The sequence below is a fragment of the Dryobates pubescens genome, chromosome 1 (assembly GCF_014839835.1).
Source record: "Dryobates pubescens isolate bDryPub1 chromosome 1, bDryPub1.pri, whole genome shotgun sequence".
In the NCBI taxonomy this organism is placed as follows: Eukaryota; Metazoa; Chordata; class Aves; order Piciformes; family Picidae; genus Dryobates; species Dryobates pubescens.
Genome location: NC_071612.1, coordinates 21754818 through 21771045, shown reverse-complemented (window position 1 = coordinate 21771045; position 16228 = coordinate 21754818). Strand labels below are relative to the sequence as shown.

Sequence of the window (16228 nt, the reverse complement as noted above, 5' to 3'; positions counted from 1 at the left end):
GAGACTGAGGGAGCTGGGCTTGCTTAGCCTGGAGAAGAGAAGACTCAGGGGTGACCTTATTGCTCTCTAAAACTACCTGAAGGGGGATTGTAGTCAGGCAGAGGTTGGTCTCTTCTCCCAGGCAGCCAGTACCAGAACAAGAGGACACAGTCTCAGGCTGCACCAGGGGAGGTTTAGGCTGGAGGTTAGGAGGAAGTTTTACACAGAGAGTGATTGCCCATTGGAATGGGCTGCCTGAGGAGGTGGTGGGGTTGCCGTCACTGGGGGTGTTCAGGACGAGGCTTGACAGGATGCTTGGTTGCATGGTTTAGTTGATTAGGTGGTGTTGGATGATAGGTTGGACACAATGATCTTGAAGGTCTCTTCCAACCTGGTCTGGTCTAGTCTGGTCTAGTCTAGTCTAGTCTATTCGTAAGTTCTGCCTTTGAAAATGGTGCTTATATTGCTTTTAAATGTTTTTATTTGGAGAGTGCTGCTGATGACTTAGCATTTTTTAAACGAATTATATTGAAGCAGCCTACGGAAGAAGCCCAGTGCTGTAAATCTTCCCTCTCCCAATTTCCAAAATCACTGGCTAATTTATTTGTGAACTAACACTGTGAAACAGTAGTCATTAAATAACACAAAGAGAATCAGTTAAGGCTCACTAATGTTCCACCAGCGTGTGCTGAATGAGAGAAAGCGTGGCATCTTAATTAAAAGAAATGCAGGAAACTTAGTTACTGGAATGTGGTTTTTTTTCACTGCTAGAGGACTTGGGGGTGACTGAGAAGTGTATGGACTGGAGGGTTTTTTATTTTTTACAATAAAAAACAGATACATGCCTTCATCCTCTGCTGGCTTGTTGGCTCAATTGACTTGGATGGAATTTTTCAACATTTAAAACAAATTAAAAGTCATGAATCATTTCTGCTTAAAGGCACAAGCTTTCATAGATTACAACAGTTAAGGCTCCTAACTGGTTGCATACATAAATACTGTTTTAGATGCGCACATTTTGTACTTGCTCCCTTCCAAAAAATGCAGAGGAACGTTTTAATAGATGTGATACAGTAGGTGGTACCTGTTAGAAGGTACTTGCTGTGCTTTAACTGTGGGTTTGGCGTTGCTTTGTCGCTGTGCTGTTCCCTTCCACAGCAGCCATCGGTGTGTAGGACCAATGTGGCAGGAGGTGATGCCCTGGCGTACAAAGCTGTTTTGTGCCACCTTTGGCAGAGTTTGCAATTTATTGGTGCTTGCTGAGAGAGGTTTTTCAGTTTTACTGTGGTGATCCTTGTACCCTTTTTGACTCTTGCTTTTGGTGCCTCTGTGCTTGTATGGTGTGACCCTGTTGAGGAGTGGAAGGTCTCATTTTACCCAGGGTGCATGTGTATTAAGATTAAGATCAGCATTGTTTTGCTCTATGGTAAATGCAGCATGTGAAATTTTTTTAATAGTTTTAATTATTGTGGCCAGTTGATTGCTGCTACAGCCAAGACACCTTATTCACAAGCATTCTGTAAGTGTGGCAGGCTTTATAATGAGGTTGTATTTGAGCTTTCTGGGAATTTGCTTTAAAATGTGATTTGGGGAAGGTAGGTGAGCAGTCAGTGGATGATGACAGGAAATAAAAACCATTCCAGATTAAAATGTCTGTTCTTTTTCAAACACATTTTCAAGGCTAATTCAGATAATTTGATGTAGTTCATGATTCATTTAGGAAGCTCATTTCTTCACTGATTTAATACCCATGCACCCAGTCAGTGTAGCACAGCTCTAGGCACTGTGGTGGTGTTCATAGAAGTGCCAGATGTGGCTTGTTCTTTTTCCAGACTTTCCTTTGCAGAGGAAAAAGGTGAGGTGTTTGTAGCTATGCACATGCATGCAGATGTAAAATGGTTGAGTTGGGGATGTGTGTGTGGGGAATAAAAAGGTAGACAAATAGGGAAAGTAAAAGAAGGCTGCGCTCTTCTGCATGTTCCTTGCTGCAGGTGATTTGACCTTAGTGGACTTTTATTGAAAGCTGTGTTTATTTTCTGCAGAAGGAGTTTTAAGAGCACTGACATTGTTGAGAGTTAGTTTTGTTACATAGGCTAGATAATTAGTGTTTGAAGCTTAATCAGACTGAGCATTCTGTAACTGTAAGTGGGAAAACATGCAGTGCCTGCGAAAACAAACCTCGCCAGGCTTGTCCCTTGGGTGGCCCCCTCTGTGCTTTTTATTACGTGACCTTTGCTTTTCTCATGCAGCCTGCTTCCCATTTGACTGAGATCCACCTGTGAGTGGCGTTTCAGTCTCTGAACCTCACCCTGGAGCACATGGCCCATGAAGGTCCTGCATCTGTGGGTATTTGCATGCTCTGCAACAATGTTCACCCTTTTCAGTGTGTGCTGTTGGTCTTGGCAAACTGAGGAAAGCATTGGGAGGAGAAGGGCTGTGGAACCGTAAACATGAAGAGCCATTTTAGGGAAGAACTGTATGAATAAGGAAGAACTGCCAAACATCTGAATTTGTCTTGGTAAAGCAAAATTAAACTTGATTTCTGAAGCTGGTGGTGTTTTGCTTTGCTTTGGTTTGGTTTGTTTGTGGAAAGCAAAAGAGGAGGAATTTATAGGTTGTTAGAAGACTGAAAACTTCATAATAAGCCAACATTCTCATCCTGTTTATTCTCCTCTACCTCCCACAACATTTTATTTCCCTTGTAATAATTGGTTTGAACTTCCATCTATTTTTGTGGATCAAATAATTTTCATATAACTTCAGGATTTTTTTTTAAATATACTTTAAATCTTTCTTCTAAATAATGTGGGGGCTTTATAACAACACAAAAAAAATCCATGAATACATTATAATTTCAATTTTCGTGGTGTGTGAAAGATTTCTGCACTAGGTCTTTATTGTTTTTGAAGAATTCATCACCCTAGTTAAGAAGCTTAATATAAATTAAAGAAGGTATTAAGGAACATTAAGACATCAAAATGTAGAGCGTTCTTTTCCTTTCGATTGCTCCGAATGCAAACAAGTTGAATAAAACGCAATCAAAGGGCCTGTTTGGAGAACATTGAGTGGCTTTACAGCTGTGCTGTGGAGAACCTCTGGTAAGAGCATAATTCAAATAAAAAGGCCTTTCTTTCCTCCTCCTAATTCTCTTTGTTGTGGTGACAACAGAGTACAAGCCCGATAAAAATTTAATCACCTTATCTTTTTAAAGCAAATTGCATATTTGTTTACACACAATATACATAACATAGAAAAGAAAAAGCTGCTATCCAATCCCCCTCCCCTTCTAATCACATTAAAGGCCCTTGCCTGGAAGTTTTTAAAAAAAAAAAAAAAATTAAATGTTTTATCCTTTATTCTGAAGTCCCATTGTTCAGGATTGCTTTATAAAGGCAGCCCCGGGGAAGATGAATATCGCCAAACTTAAACTCTGTACCAGCGCTGAGCAGCAAATGCCTGGGATACATCAGTGGAGTTGGTCCAGCTTAACTGGCTTCTGCGCTACCTACTCCACATCAAGAGTTGCAGGCAAGATGGGAGGATTACAGACAGGCCTGTGGATCTAGCACTTTGATTTGAAGCTTCTTTGTAATGAATTGCCTTTGATTCTGTGTCAGACCTGCTAACCCCCAACTTTTTCTGCATTGTATTCATTTCTGAAACACTGCTGTGGGAGAGAATGTGTGTTAGTACTGGTTTTGTTGTTGTTGCCTTTTCACTAGACTCACATTTTAGTCCCTTGTGTTGAGTTCAAAACATTTTCAGTTGTTTTTGCTCACCATAGGGCAAAGAACATGAGTGTTGTTGGGTTTGTTTATGTACTGTTCTATAGTACTGGAGTGGTGAGAAAATCCCAATCAAAAGTATCTCCTGGCCTACTGCTGGCTGACTTAGGTCTGAGAACTCACTCATTGGATATAAATTTAGTCCCAGTGAGAGATACAGATTTTAAAATGATGAAAGCTCCTATGCTTAGTGGTTCCTTGATAAAATTTTACATACCTAGCTCTATCCTTGGAGACATTTTTGTGCTTTTGTTCCTCTTGATTTGAGGATTTAATTGGCAAGGACAGTCTCAACAAGACCTGTGAAAATCTGAGCTGTACAACAGTCATCATAGACTCTATCAAATTCTTCTCATTGTGGTTCTGTCTACATATTTCTTTACCTGGGAATTACTTTTTAGTGGCCCAGTGACAATAATTATGATTTCAAGACACTGTTCTGTCTCTGACTGTTTTGCATAGACTTGGATATTTCAAGCTGACCTGCCTGTGATTTTTCTGTGGTTGAATTCTAACAAGAGCCTGTCTATATTCCAAGGTTTCCAACTGCATTGCATATGATTCTAGTAGTGATGTGATGTCCTTAGAAGGTCTATATGCTACATTCCAAGGTTTCCAACTGCATTGCATATGATTCTAGTAGTGATGTGATGTCCTTAGAAGTTCCATTGTTTCTCACACTTGCTCCTGCTGTGCACTGGGCATTTTCATTGTTTCAGGGAGCTCAAAGAATATGCAAACAGGATCAGTACATGGGTTGCCAATCCCTGTAAGTATGCTGGGGGAATGAGTGTAGCACTTAGGCATGATCTCAGTAACCTTAGTGGCCATCAAGTGAAAATAGAGTTTATGAATAACTGCTGGTATGATGCATCAGCTGGCATAATTGCAGCCTTGATAATGTTCTGAAAGCACATATATAGCCCATGAGAAATCAAACTGAAAATCCACTTCTTTAGGCTAATGGGACAGTGTTGGATTTGAGGCCAAAAAGATTACCTTAGTGGTTGCCTGGTAGCTCTGCAAGTTGAGCCATTATATTGTGTGTGCATTTAGTTTGTGTAGCATAGACCTAGTAACCCCGGGGCATTGGATTCTATCATGGAACCTGTATTAAAACTTGTCTCTGGCATACAGAAACAAAACATTATGTATAGCATACAAGTCATAGTTATGTTCCAGGAGCGTGAAGTATCAAGTCATCCTCTCCTTAGGAGAGTTGCCCTAGAAGAGCTTAGTCAACAAATGCTTGGAGCACACGATGGCAGCTGACATATGTGTTAGCCTGTAAGACCAAGTCCGGTTTGGTAGTCTCAACCTATTCATACTGCAGTGTAGCCAATGATCCCAGAAATGAAGCTCTCAAGTATGTCACTTCATTTTGGAACTGTTGTTCAGGGTTGATGAGTATGCTGGGTTAGGGAACCTCTTGGAAAACCCAGCGTGAGAACTGCAGGTATACTTCTAAAGTGTGTGTAGGCTTAAGTAATATGGAGATCTACTTAAGTAATGAGGTGATTGGAGAGCAGTGGTGTGATACAGGGTGGGGATTTGTCAGTGAAGAAATCTGTCTTGTTACATGGCTTTGGATGACAGTGGACTGTTTTGTATCTGGTGTTTGATTATTGCATTGTGGGGGGAGGGGAAAGTTGAAATGTGACTAAGTTACATACACTTGGAAAATAAGATAATATGTCCTCATCATCTTAGTGGAAATTGAGAAGTATATAATTGTGGGGTGCTGGCTGTCCTCACAGCAGGCAAAGTATGTATGGGGAAATATGGCATGGATAACCATTCAGCAGCCAACCAGGATGGTGTGGTGCAGGAGCCTGTGCTCTGTTTACCAATATGAAGAATATCAGACTGAAAAATCAAGACGCTGACTTCATGCAGAGGGTATGGCAGACTAATTAAAGAAAAAAAATGCGTACCAGCTGAGCCTATAAAACTCTTCCTGACCTTGAGAAAACTCCCAGAGAGCTGTGGGAAACTCCAGTCCGTCCCCTCTGAACTTTTTTGTGTTGTTGTTTAAATATAGTAACTACTTTTTTAATTAAAAAGAAAAATTAGATGGCATTTCAAATTGTGTCCATGGTGCCTTGGGGACCTATTACAGTACAAATTACCCTATAGTATTTAGTGAGGTCTTGTTTACTATTGTGTGGAGCGAGCGTTACCAGTGTAAGGATGTAGGACAAGAGGGTCCTTCTTTGAAAGTCTGGCTCTGTACATGAAAGTGACGCCAGCAATTGGAAGCAATTTGTGGAATTGTTTGATTATATTAATTATGGCACCAGCAAACAGTGCTTGGGAAACAGTTTTGTTTTCTTGCATTCTTTCTTGATTGCTTGCAGCAAAAGCCAAGATACAGAATGTGCCTTTAAGGGCTGCCGGAGAGTGCAGTTCAAACCATTGTGTAGAATTGGCACCGAGCTTGAAAGAGTTGTGTCCGGCTGGATGTGAGAGTTTTCCAAATACAGCTTTGGCCTCAGCTTCACCTAGGTCAGCCTCTTGCATTAAAACAGCTTCTGTCTTCCTCATCAGGGAAGATTAGCTCTTTCCCTGTTCAGTAGGAGCCCATAATGAAATCCATGTTATTTCCAGCTGTACCACCTCTTATAATAACGTCTTTCGGTCCAAAAGCCTGTATAAACTTCAGCTGATACACAAGACTCAATGCAGTTCACCGCTGAACTGTAGCCTTCTCTGATGTGGCATGGGGCAGCTGTTCCCCAATTTGTGGGAAAATGGTTTGGTAGTTAAGGATTTCCATGCAATGTACCAGGCTGTAGCTCCAGGAATACCTCTGCTGATGCAGGCTGGCTGCCACAACAATGTTTGGTCAGGACCATGAGGCAGTCTTCTGCTCAAAGTGGCTGTAAGGTGGTTGTGGATTTTTTTTCTGTCATCAAACAGTGAATTATGGATATTTTGTGTAGATCCCAAGTACCACACAGAGACATTACAGTAATTTTCATTTGGAAGGGAGGAGTCTCTTTCCAGTCTCCTTGTAGGTTGATTGCTCTCCCTGGCCAACTTTATGCTGTAGTCCTATTAATATTCACAAGCCCAGGAAAGGTGATTATAGCAGACCTTGTACCAGCCAGAAGAGAGAAATGATTATACTCTGGAATTTGAAACTCTAGCAGAAGACTTGAGAGAACCGACAGTAGATGTGGGAAAAGGTGGTGTGAATTGAAAATAGAATTACTGGAGAACTGTGAGGAGATTTACATAAGTAAATTCATTGCCTGATTTATGAAAGTACTTGGAGCTCAAATCCTGAGCTCCTGAGGGTAGCAAAGAAAGGAGTATCCTGTGTTTCTTGAATGAATCTCTGGTCAACTATTACATTGAAATTGTCTAGGTAATCATATTATGCTTGTTATCATGGCAATGAACATTTAGAAACAGAATGGACTGGCTCCTGTAGGAACACTGTACTTAAATCTTTTGGCTAGGAAGGTTTGTAGGTGTTGTCATACAATTCCTACGTGATCCCAGGTTCTAGTTAGCTCAGGGCATTGTTTTCATCCTTGCTCTTTTGGAAGAACCACATATTAATGGCAGGCAGATGGGATGCCTAGTCAGGTAGGACCAACAGTCTCTAGACAAATAGTAATCCAGTGTGCTAGATGTGGTGTGGCATATCTGATGCTCCTGTTACAGTGTTCATGGGCAGAATAACATAGTACTTACAAAGATGCTATTCCTGATCATCTATGGGTGTTTGAGGTTTTTTTGTGGTGTTTATTTTGTCTGGGATATTGAAGGAGAAAAATGACCTCCTTAGCTTGAATAAAATAAAAAGATAAGATATTGGATTTCTTTAGTAGAGGAGAAGAGAAGCAGTTACTATGTAATAGCTTAATGTAAAGACTTCAAGCAAGGGGATGTTTACGGTTACTGTCCTTTCTGTCTCCTGCAATGGGAGAGATTTTTGGGATGCTTCTGCTTTTTGTTTGAATCTAAACTGCAGAACCTTACTTTAGGGTTACCTGCATGTTGAGATTTTCATGCCCTTAGGGCACAGATTAATGACAACTTTTTGGTAGAATTGCTGACACGCTTTGGGACTAGGTGGGGAGCAAATGTGTGCCTGCTGGTGTATTGTGGAGCTCTGAGAGCCAGCACGTCTACCACTTCTCTTAATGGTGCTGGAAACCAGTGATAGAGTTACTCTTCTTGTTTTAAAGTTGATCAGAGTCTGGAACAGGTTAGAGAGCTGTATTTGAACCTTGTGCCACTCTTTGAACATAGGTAAATGTATGTGTGAGGTTTACAATCTTGGATGAGTATAAATAGCTGTTGCAAGAAGAAAAAAAGTTATTGGAATAGTTCGTAATTGTGTTGTGCTGAAGGATGATGGATTCTTGAATCCTGCAGAACTGGCAAAAAAGTTTCTCTTCTCTTTTAATGGTCTGTCTTCGCAGTAATCTGGAGGAGAGACTGTTCTTTGTCCACTCTCAAGCACGGCCCTTCTGCATCAGACTGTGGCAATGATGCCTCCAACCAGGGCTCTAAGTATTTCTGATTTCCAGGTCACCTGGCTTTTGCACTCTGTGCTAGCAGGAGAGTTGATGCAGGCTTATACTCCTTAACTGTGTAATGAGGGTTCAGGCTCTGAGGGTTCAATTTAAGGAAATCCTGAAATTGTGAGAACCAGCTGTTACAAATAATCCATTGTGAGTGGGGATTATCCCCAACCCTGTGCCTCTTTCAAGTTCTGCTCTTTTTTGTCTTCCCTTAGTAAGGAAGAACAATGTCTGCCTGACATTTGCCTCAGATAAATGTACTATGTTAACTTGTTCTCTGATGTTTAATCAGTTTTTAAATATTTGACTGTTGATGGGAAACAAGAAGCTGCAGGTGGTTGAGTCTTTTAGCTGCAGTGTACGAAGGAAGTGAATAGGACTTTTTTACAGAATGGAAAATCAAATTCAGTTTCCCACTGAAGCCCTGCTCACAAATTCCTACATGGAGTGGTAGGCTTGGAGATCATCTCAGCAGGTCAAGAACAATCTAGGAATTTCTTAGTAATGAGTAGAAGATGGAAATATGTTCTATTCCTGTAGTAGCTACTAGTGTAGCCTCAGTGTGGGTTGGTTTTCTTTCTAACATGGTGGTAACAATCCACAACCACAGTACATTGGCTGATCTTTCTATTGGATGAACGTTTAATTTTGCCCTGAAACCCAAGTTCTGATGAGTTGGGACACTGGAAGTCTTATAATACGTTGTTTTGGTTTGGGTTTTTTTCCTGTTATGATTTTTAGTGTCATAAGAAAACTGCAGTCATCCATGCTAATACCTTCATGTGCTAGCAGGATAGCTGGCAGCAGGCTTTTTTACAAGTCTGCATACGAGGAGGGAGTTGTTGAAGTTCAGCAGAATAAATTATTCTCCTTGGCTGTGCTGGAGAGCATGTCCTGCACTTATATTATTACACCTGTTTTCAATGATGTGTTTATCAGTTGCTTAAAAATTATTCTTGTCTCTGGCTGGGCTACAAGGAGATACTGTATTCTCTTGCTTCTCATCTACAGTGTGTGTAGCCTTCAGTCTTTATAATTTTCCATTCAAACACAGTGATTCATTAACCTTGAAAGAGGAAAGACTATTCCTAATTATTGAAGGAATCTGTGGAAATAGAAATTCTGTGATGGGAGATCTGAAAAAAAAAACAAAAATTGGAAAAAGGAGAGTGAGCTGAACTTCAACAAAAGGAGCAGAGACCACCCTTGAAGACCTTTTGAAGGAACAGAAGCACAGGGGAGCAGAAGGCTAATAAGGAATTAAAGAGCAAATAAACAAACAAATCCACCCAACCCAACAAATCCACCAAAAAAAATCCCAAACCAACAACAGCCCATGAAAACCCCCACCCCAATCCAAAGTGAAGATGACAGAGGAGATTCATAAGGAATAGCAACATTCTGTGAGGGAGGATGTGGAGTGGGGAAGTTACCTAAAAGGTAAAGTAGGATCCAAGCTTGCAGGTAACAGTTGCAGTAAAAATATGTATGGAAAAAAGCCCCACAGCAGTGCTCCTTCACGCTGCTGTTCAGTTAACAACAGGAGATGAGATGTTCTATCATCTTTTGTCCTCCTTGAAGCTGAAGTAGTAGTAGTGAAAACAAAGCAAAAGTCAACCAGTGCTGGCTTTGGACATTTGTAGTGCGTGTTGTGATTTGTTTATCTGGTCAGCGAGGTGGGGATTGGAGCCATGGTTTAGTTGTCATGAGGTGTTGGGTGAGAGGTTGGACTTCATGATCTCTGAGGTCTTTTCCAGCCTTATTGATTCTATGATTTGTCATGAGGTTTTGCTGAGTGCTTGTGACAGGGAGGTGTGACTTGACGTTAGGAGACAGTGAGCATTAGAAAAACCATAACATTTTCGTAGCTATGAATCTCTCCACTGAGGTGGGAAGGAGGGAAAAATTGCTATACTGTATTTATACACAAGAAGGGGTCCAAAATTTTAGTGTGACATTTCCATATGAAGTTCTTGAAATCTGCATATTTCTACACAATTTTCTTGCATTTTCTGACACTGTAGAACTCAAGGCTGCAATGTGCTTAACTATGTACGATACTGCAAATCATAGAGAGGCTAGCTTTTAGGTGTGAAAATGGTGTAAAATGCTACATTCTTCCATTATTTTGTGCCTGTGAACTTGGTTTTATGTTTGCAAAATATTTTTCCTGATGAAGTATTGCTTTTCTTATGAATTTGAAAATTCAGGTTTGGGGTTTTTTTTGGTGGTGGTGTGGGTTTTTTGTGGGTGGTTTTTTGTTTGTTTGGTGGTGTTGGTTTTGGGTTGGTTTGTTGTTGGATTTGGGGGGGGTTTTTGCATTTATAAATGGCTTGGTTTGGGCTAAGTCCTGGAGGCCATGCTGAGACAAAGGATATTGTGTGAAGGGTCTGTATTCTTATTTGCTAATTATTGACAGTAGTTGAAACTGAAAGAATGAAGTGGATTAAACCAGTTTGCAGCTGGACTTTCACATCTCACCTTGGTTAGTCAGTGCTGCAAGGTACCTTTTACAGAAGACCTGTCTGGGCACTTCTTGTTACAGATATGGTTATGATGGGTGGGAATGAATTTGCTAAGCTTTCAGATATCTTGCACGTCTCCGAGGACTAGCATTTAATAATGGAATGGGCAGCCCAGGGAGGTGGTGGAGTCCCCATCCCTGGAGGTATGTTCTAGAGGGGATTGGACGTGGCACTTGGTGCCATGGTCTAGTCATGAGGTCTGTGGTGACAGGTTGGACTTGATGATCTTTGAGGTCTCCTCCAACCTTGGTGATACTGTGTGAGGTATATGGGTATTTTCCACTGTTGTATGCAAGGCATTTCTTAGAACTTTGAAGCTAAAATATTTTTCTTTTCATTTCTTTTTTTTTTTTTTTTTTTTTTTTGTTAAGCACATGGATCTTTTCAATTTAATCTACTAGCAACTTGGCAAAATAAAGTAATTGTCCAACAGAGGAAGGGGGAAAAAAAATAATCTATTAACGTTTGCTACGAATCCAAGTAGTACAGGCAGCACTTAATTAATGGAACAGATTTCTCACTATGTATTCAAGCTAACGTAGCTATTGTTCAGGAGAGATTAGACCCTTAATGTAAGTAAGTTAAACTAGACCTCCATCTAAAAATATCCGTCATTTCAGCTATTAAAGGCCTGATGTCTTCTTTGGTGACAGATATATTTCCCTTCATTTCCTTGGTTTTGTGAAATGTAAAGCATGCATTGTGTGTAACGCGAGAAATCCGCCGAGGTAGATGAAACCCCGATTGTGCCTCCCCACCGGCCTCCCCCCCGCCTCTCCTTTGTGCTGCTCCCTATCACAGAGCCTCTTCAGCCCTTAGACCTCCTGGCACCAAAGCAGAAAAGCAGAAAGTGCCATTTGTTAGGGTATGATGCCAGCCACCTAATCTGTTTGCAGAATGAGGGCCATGGGATCTGGTTAGGTGATGGAGATACCCTGTGAATTTAATAATACCTGAGCTGCCTCTGGCTGTCAGCCTGGCATTTCACTGGTAGGAAATACCACGTTCTTCCATTTCTTCAGTAAACTTCTTATCCATAATACCTTATTTGAGTCCATGTAGGTGTTAAGGGCTGCAGGTGAAGTCTATCTTTACTTCTCCGTATGGGGGAGTTTGCGATAGGGTGGAGGAGGGGAGATTGCTCAGTTTTGAGTACGTCTTCCCCAGTACACATGCAGCATATCTCTTTTTCGTCAAAATGACATTTTTCAAACATCAGAATCTTCACTTAAACACCTAACATGATGTACCAAGTTTAAGACATATTGGGCCATCGTGTTGCTCACTGATATCCTGGGAAGTTTTTGAAGCTCACATTATCCAAAGCGGGGTTTTTTGACCCTCATGGCTGGGACTTCCTCCGTGGCTGCCACAGCACTGAGACACTTGAACGTGTCCACTGAAGGGCAACAAGGAGAGGCTGAGGGAGCTGAGATTGTTTAGCCTGGAGAAGAGGAGGCTCAGGGGAGTCCTTATTGCTGTCTACAACTACCTGAAGGGTGGTTGTAGCCAGGAGGGGATTGGTCTCTTCTCTGTAGCAACCAGCACCAGAACAAGAGGACACAGTCTTAAGCTGCACCAGGGGAAGTTTAGGCTGGAGGTGAGGAGAAAGTTCTTCATAGAGAGAGTTGTTAGGCATTGGAATGGGCTGCCCAGGGAGGTGGCGGAGTCCCCATCCCTGGAGCTGTTCAAGAACGGATTGGACGTGGCACTTGGTGCCATGGTTTAGTCATGAGGTCTGTGGTGACAGGTTGGACTTGATGATCTTTGAGGTCTTTTCCAACCTTGGTGATTCTGTGATTCTGTGGATGAGAGGCTGCATCCACCTGTGAGTGTCATCTCCCTGTGTCCCTGCAGGCTCTGGACAAGGGTCTGTGGTGGCAGCTGAGGTGCCCTGCTATAGATACCCCCAGGGGAATATGTTGGCTGCAGTGTTAATGCCACATCTCCTCCCTTCCTCTCTCCTTTCCGTCAATTAGCATTTTTTGGAAATCAGAGTCTCACGAAGCCTGCTAACATAAATAGAAGTGTTTGAGGATTTGTTTGCTTTAATTAAAGTGTGTCTTTCTGAAAGGATTTAGTTCAACATCTTTCTTAAACAGTAATGTGCCAGTAACAGCAACGTTAGTAATAGTGATAAGACCCAGAAAGGGAAACCAACTTGAAAGCAAAACTAAATGTTTCTTTGTCCAAAAAATAAATGGTCTTCCCAGGAAAGTGAAGGAAACTCTGTTCAGGCACACTTACAATTAGCTTGGTCAAAACAGCAGAAAACATGCAACCTGGAATAAATCCTGCAAAAGTAGAGAGCAGGACTGTGTAAGATCACTTTTTGCTGGTTTTAATTTGTTTTCCCCCACCCTCAGCAGCACCCAAGATGTTCTCAGAGCTTTCTAAATAAGTGGCTTTTCATAATGAAGGCAGAGATTGTAAGCCTAATATTAATGGGATTTGTGGGAAAGCATCAATTAAAAACATCAAATCAGCTGTGTCAAACATGGCTATACAGCATAGTAAAACTATATAATGGATATGTCGCCAGCCACCCCATAGTTTGATTGATTCAACCTTACAAGTGCCAAGATTGTTGTTATCAGACTTTTCACTCATCAAGGAAAAACAGTCTCAGTTGTTTTGACAATGAAATAATCATTCCTTTCTTTTTTTTTTTTTAATCTGATATTCTTCCACCTGAAAAGAGGCTGCTGCCATAACTCTGAAATACAAGATCTTGCAGAACTATGCAAAATTGATCCTGCTTGATGCTGGACTTCTGCAGCCTTAGTGTAAATCGTAGTTTATGTAGGTGTTGCTTTTGTCTCCTCTTGTGCTCCTGCATTTTATTGGCTGAAGCAGGACCTCTCTGTCTCCAACAGCCTCCCTGTGGCTGTGCTGCAGGGCATCAGGGCTGTTTTCAACCTCTGGTTATGAAATGGTAAACCAGCAGTTTCCTGGTTTTGCTTCAACACTTCCTCATTTCCTCTCTTCCCTTTGCTGGCTGGTGGGGATGCTGCCTGGGACAATTTGCTCCCTGACACAGCAAGATGAGAAGGTAGGTGCTGGTGCCCTGTCCCCCTGCAATCAGCTGTAAGTGCCTCTAGATGTCTGTGCTGGAGCAAATCACCTGTGCTTGGAGACCTTCTGTCTCCAGTAAATCATAAGCATCTCAATCTTTTTGTCAGGCTGTGATATGAGAATCCACATCTGACTTTCAATATGGGGGAAAAGAAGCTGATTAAGTGTTTGAGATAAGGTTATGTGACACCACAGGTTAAAAATACCTGAACTGAATTTGGCCACATGCCTGCAAACCACATTGCGGTGTGTTCAGGTGGCACTGGATAAGCTTCCGAGAGGTTTGTTGTCTTCTGCTTTAAGAAAGCAGTTCTTCAGGAGCTTCTTTTAGGAGCTGCAGCTCTCTTCTTTTACAGGGTTTCTTTGGATGTTGCTATCTTGCATTTCTTATCTAAAATGTCACCAATGTGTCGAGCTAAAAGAGAATATCAAAGTGTAATAAACCCTAGTCATTTAGGAAGAAAAGGACAAATATTTTTGTTTGACACAGATGCCTGGAGAAAGACTTTAATTAGATCCCCAGAATCCTCTACAGTTTCTCCTTCCCCTAAAAAGTGACAGTTGAAGCTCTTAACAAATGCTGTGCTTTAGCCAAAACAAACAAACTGAATCAAAACAACAACACAAACAAACAAAACCAAAACAGCCTACAACACTCCAAACCCAAAGGAAAAATGAAGAAACACAAACCACAAACACTTTGTTAAAACCTAGGCAGGTTTTAGACATTTAAGGGCCTTCTAACCTTTAGAACTCTCTATAATTGTAGCATTTTACCAGTTGGGGTGTTGTCATTTCTGACTCACGTTTTTATGAACGTTCTTTGGGATGGGAAGAAACTTTGGGGGATTTATGTAAACAGTAGGAAAGGTCTGCTGAGTAAAAGGCCTGAGTAAAAAGGCAAGTTTCTCTGCTTGGTTTACATTTCTGCCTACATTTAATATTTTAAAAGCTGTAGAAGGATACAGCCAGGATACTGCGCTGGATTTGGGATAGTCACTTCTGTGAACTATGGAGGCTTGTTTTTCATGTGAGTTACCACATTCCAGAAGTGTGATGCAGAAATGTGATTTTCCTAATGCAGATGATGGTACTGTATTATTTTCTTTGGGTGATTCCAGAAGCAAACTTGCCTGTTCATTTTCCCAGAGTGCATTTGTCATACACATTCTTGTTTTTTTTACAGATGGCCTGAAGCCGGATACCAAGATGCTTCTGACTGCTGCCTCCAAGAAGAAATCTAAGGCAGGGAAGGGGGATACCACAAAAGAGGATGAAAGCAGCAAGAATGATTCAGCCCAGCCTGTTGCCATCTCTCTTCTGTTTAAAAGATATGTCTTTGATACGCAGAAGAAAATGATTCAATCCTGAGAATGCTGATGAGGCCTCTGGTCGCACCTGAAAGACCAGACTCTGAAATGAATTTGCTTGGAATGTGTTTCTTGTCTGAACGCATTAGACCTGTTCCTTCCTCACAAACAAAGCCTTGAAAGCGCCTGCTGACTATCTGCCCCCTTCCAAAATCTCTGCAGTCTGGTTTTGTTCTGACAGAATCTGCTTCCTTTGTCATCTTTGTGATGCGAGTCCTTACAGCCTGTCAGAGAGCATCACCTACCGTGTGGCCATGTTCGAGTGTGCGTTCTAATAAAGCTGTTACTTGGAAGAATTGTTTGGAAATTTCCCTTGATTTAAGAAGTTTGCCACCAATACTAATCTAAATCTAGTCAAGATGTGAATTTATGTGACCACAAAGTGAAGCTGATTAGTCTAGGCTTACTTCCCCGAGCAAAGTTGGGGACAGAAAGCACACAATATGATAGGTGAACCCTGTAAGGGATGTTTCCCATTCCTCCAGCTGCAATTCTGTCAGATGCTATCTGAGAGGTGGTATGGATCTTTTTTATAAGTATGATTTGTATCTTGAAATGTTTTTCATATTAAACATAATGATGTGACTGAGACTCTGAATTGTTCTGTTTGCTGTTCCAGGGGTTCAGAACCTAACTTCAGTGACATTTTGTATAGCTTTGCTGAATTTCCTCTGTTTTGCAGGGAGTCACACAGAATCACAGAATGTTAGAGGTTGGAAGGGACTGTGAAAGATCATCTAGTCCAACCCCCCTGCCAGGGCAGGATCACCTAGAGTAGGTCACACAGGAGTGCATCCAGGTGGGTTTTGAGTGTCTCCAGAGAGGAGACTCCACAACCTCTCTGGGCAGTCTGTTCCAGTGTAGTGTCATACCCCACAGCCCCCCCAGTGAGGACTTGGGTTGATATTTGCTTTCTTTCGGTCCTCAGGCTCCTCTCCTGTTCTCCACAACTTGCC

The 16228-nt window shown here is 41.5% G+C and overlaps 1 protein-coding gene across 1 annotated transcript in view; it reads left to right on the top strand.

Moving 5' to 3' along the window:
- Positions 1-15856, top strand: part of EEFSEC (eukaryotic elongation factor, selenocysteine-tRNA specific) — a 130520-nt gene extending 114664 nt beyond the window's left edge. The window contains exon 7 of the mRNA XM_054162704.1: positions 15089-15856. Coding sequence (XP_054018679.1) covers positions 15089-15273 — 185 coding nt within the window. The 3' untranslated portion in view covers positions 15274-15856. The remainder of the gene's footprint in view (positions 1-15088) is intronic.
- Positions 15857-16228: the final 372 nt, after the last annotated feature.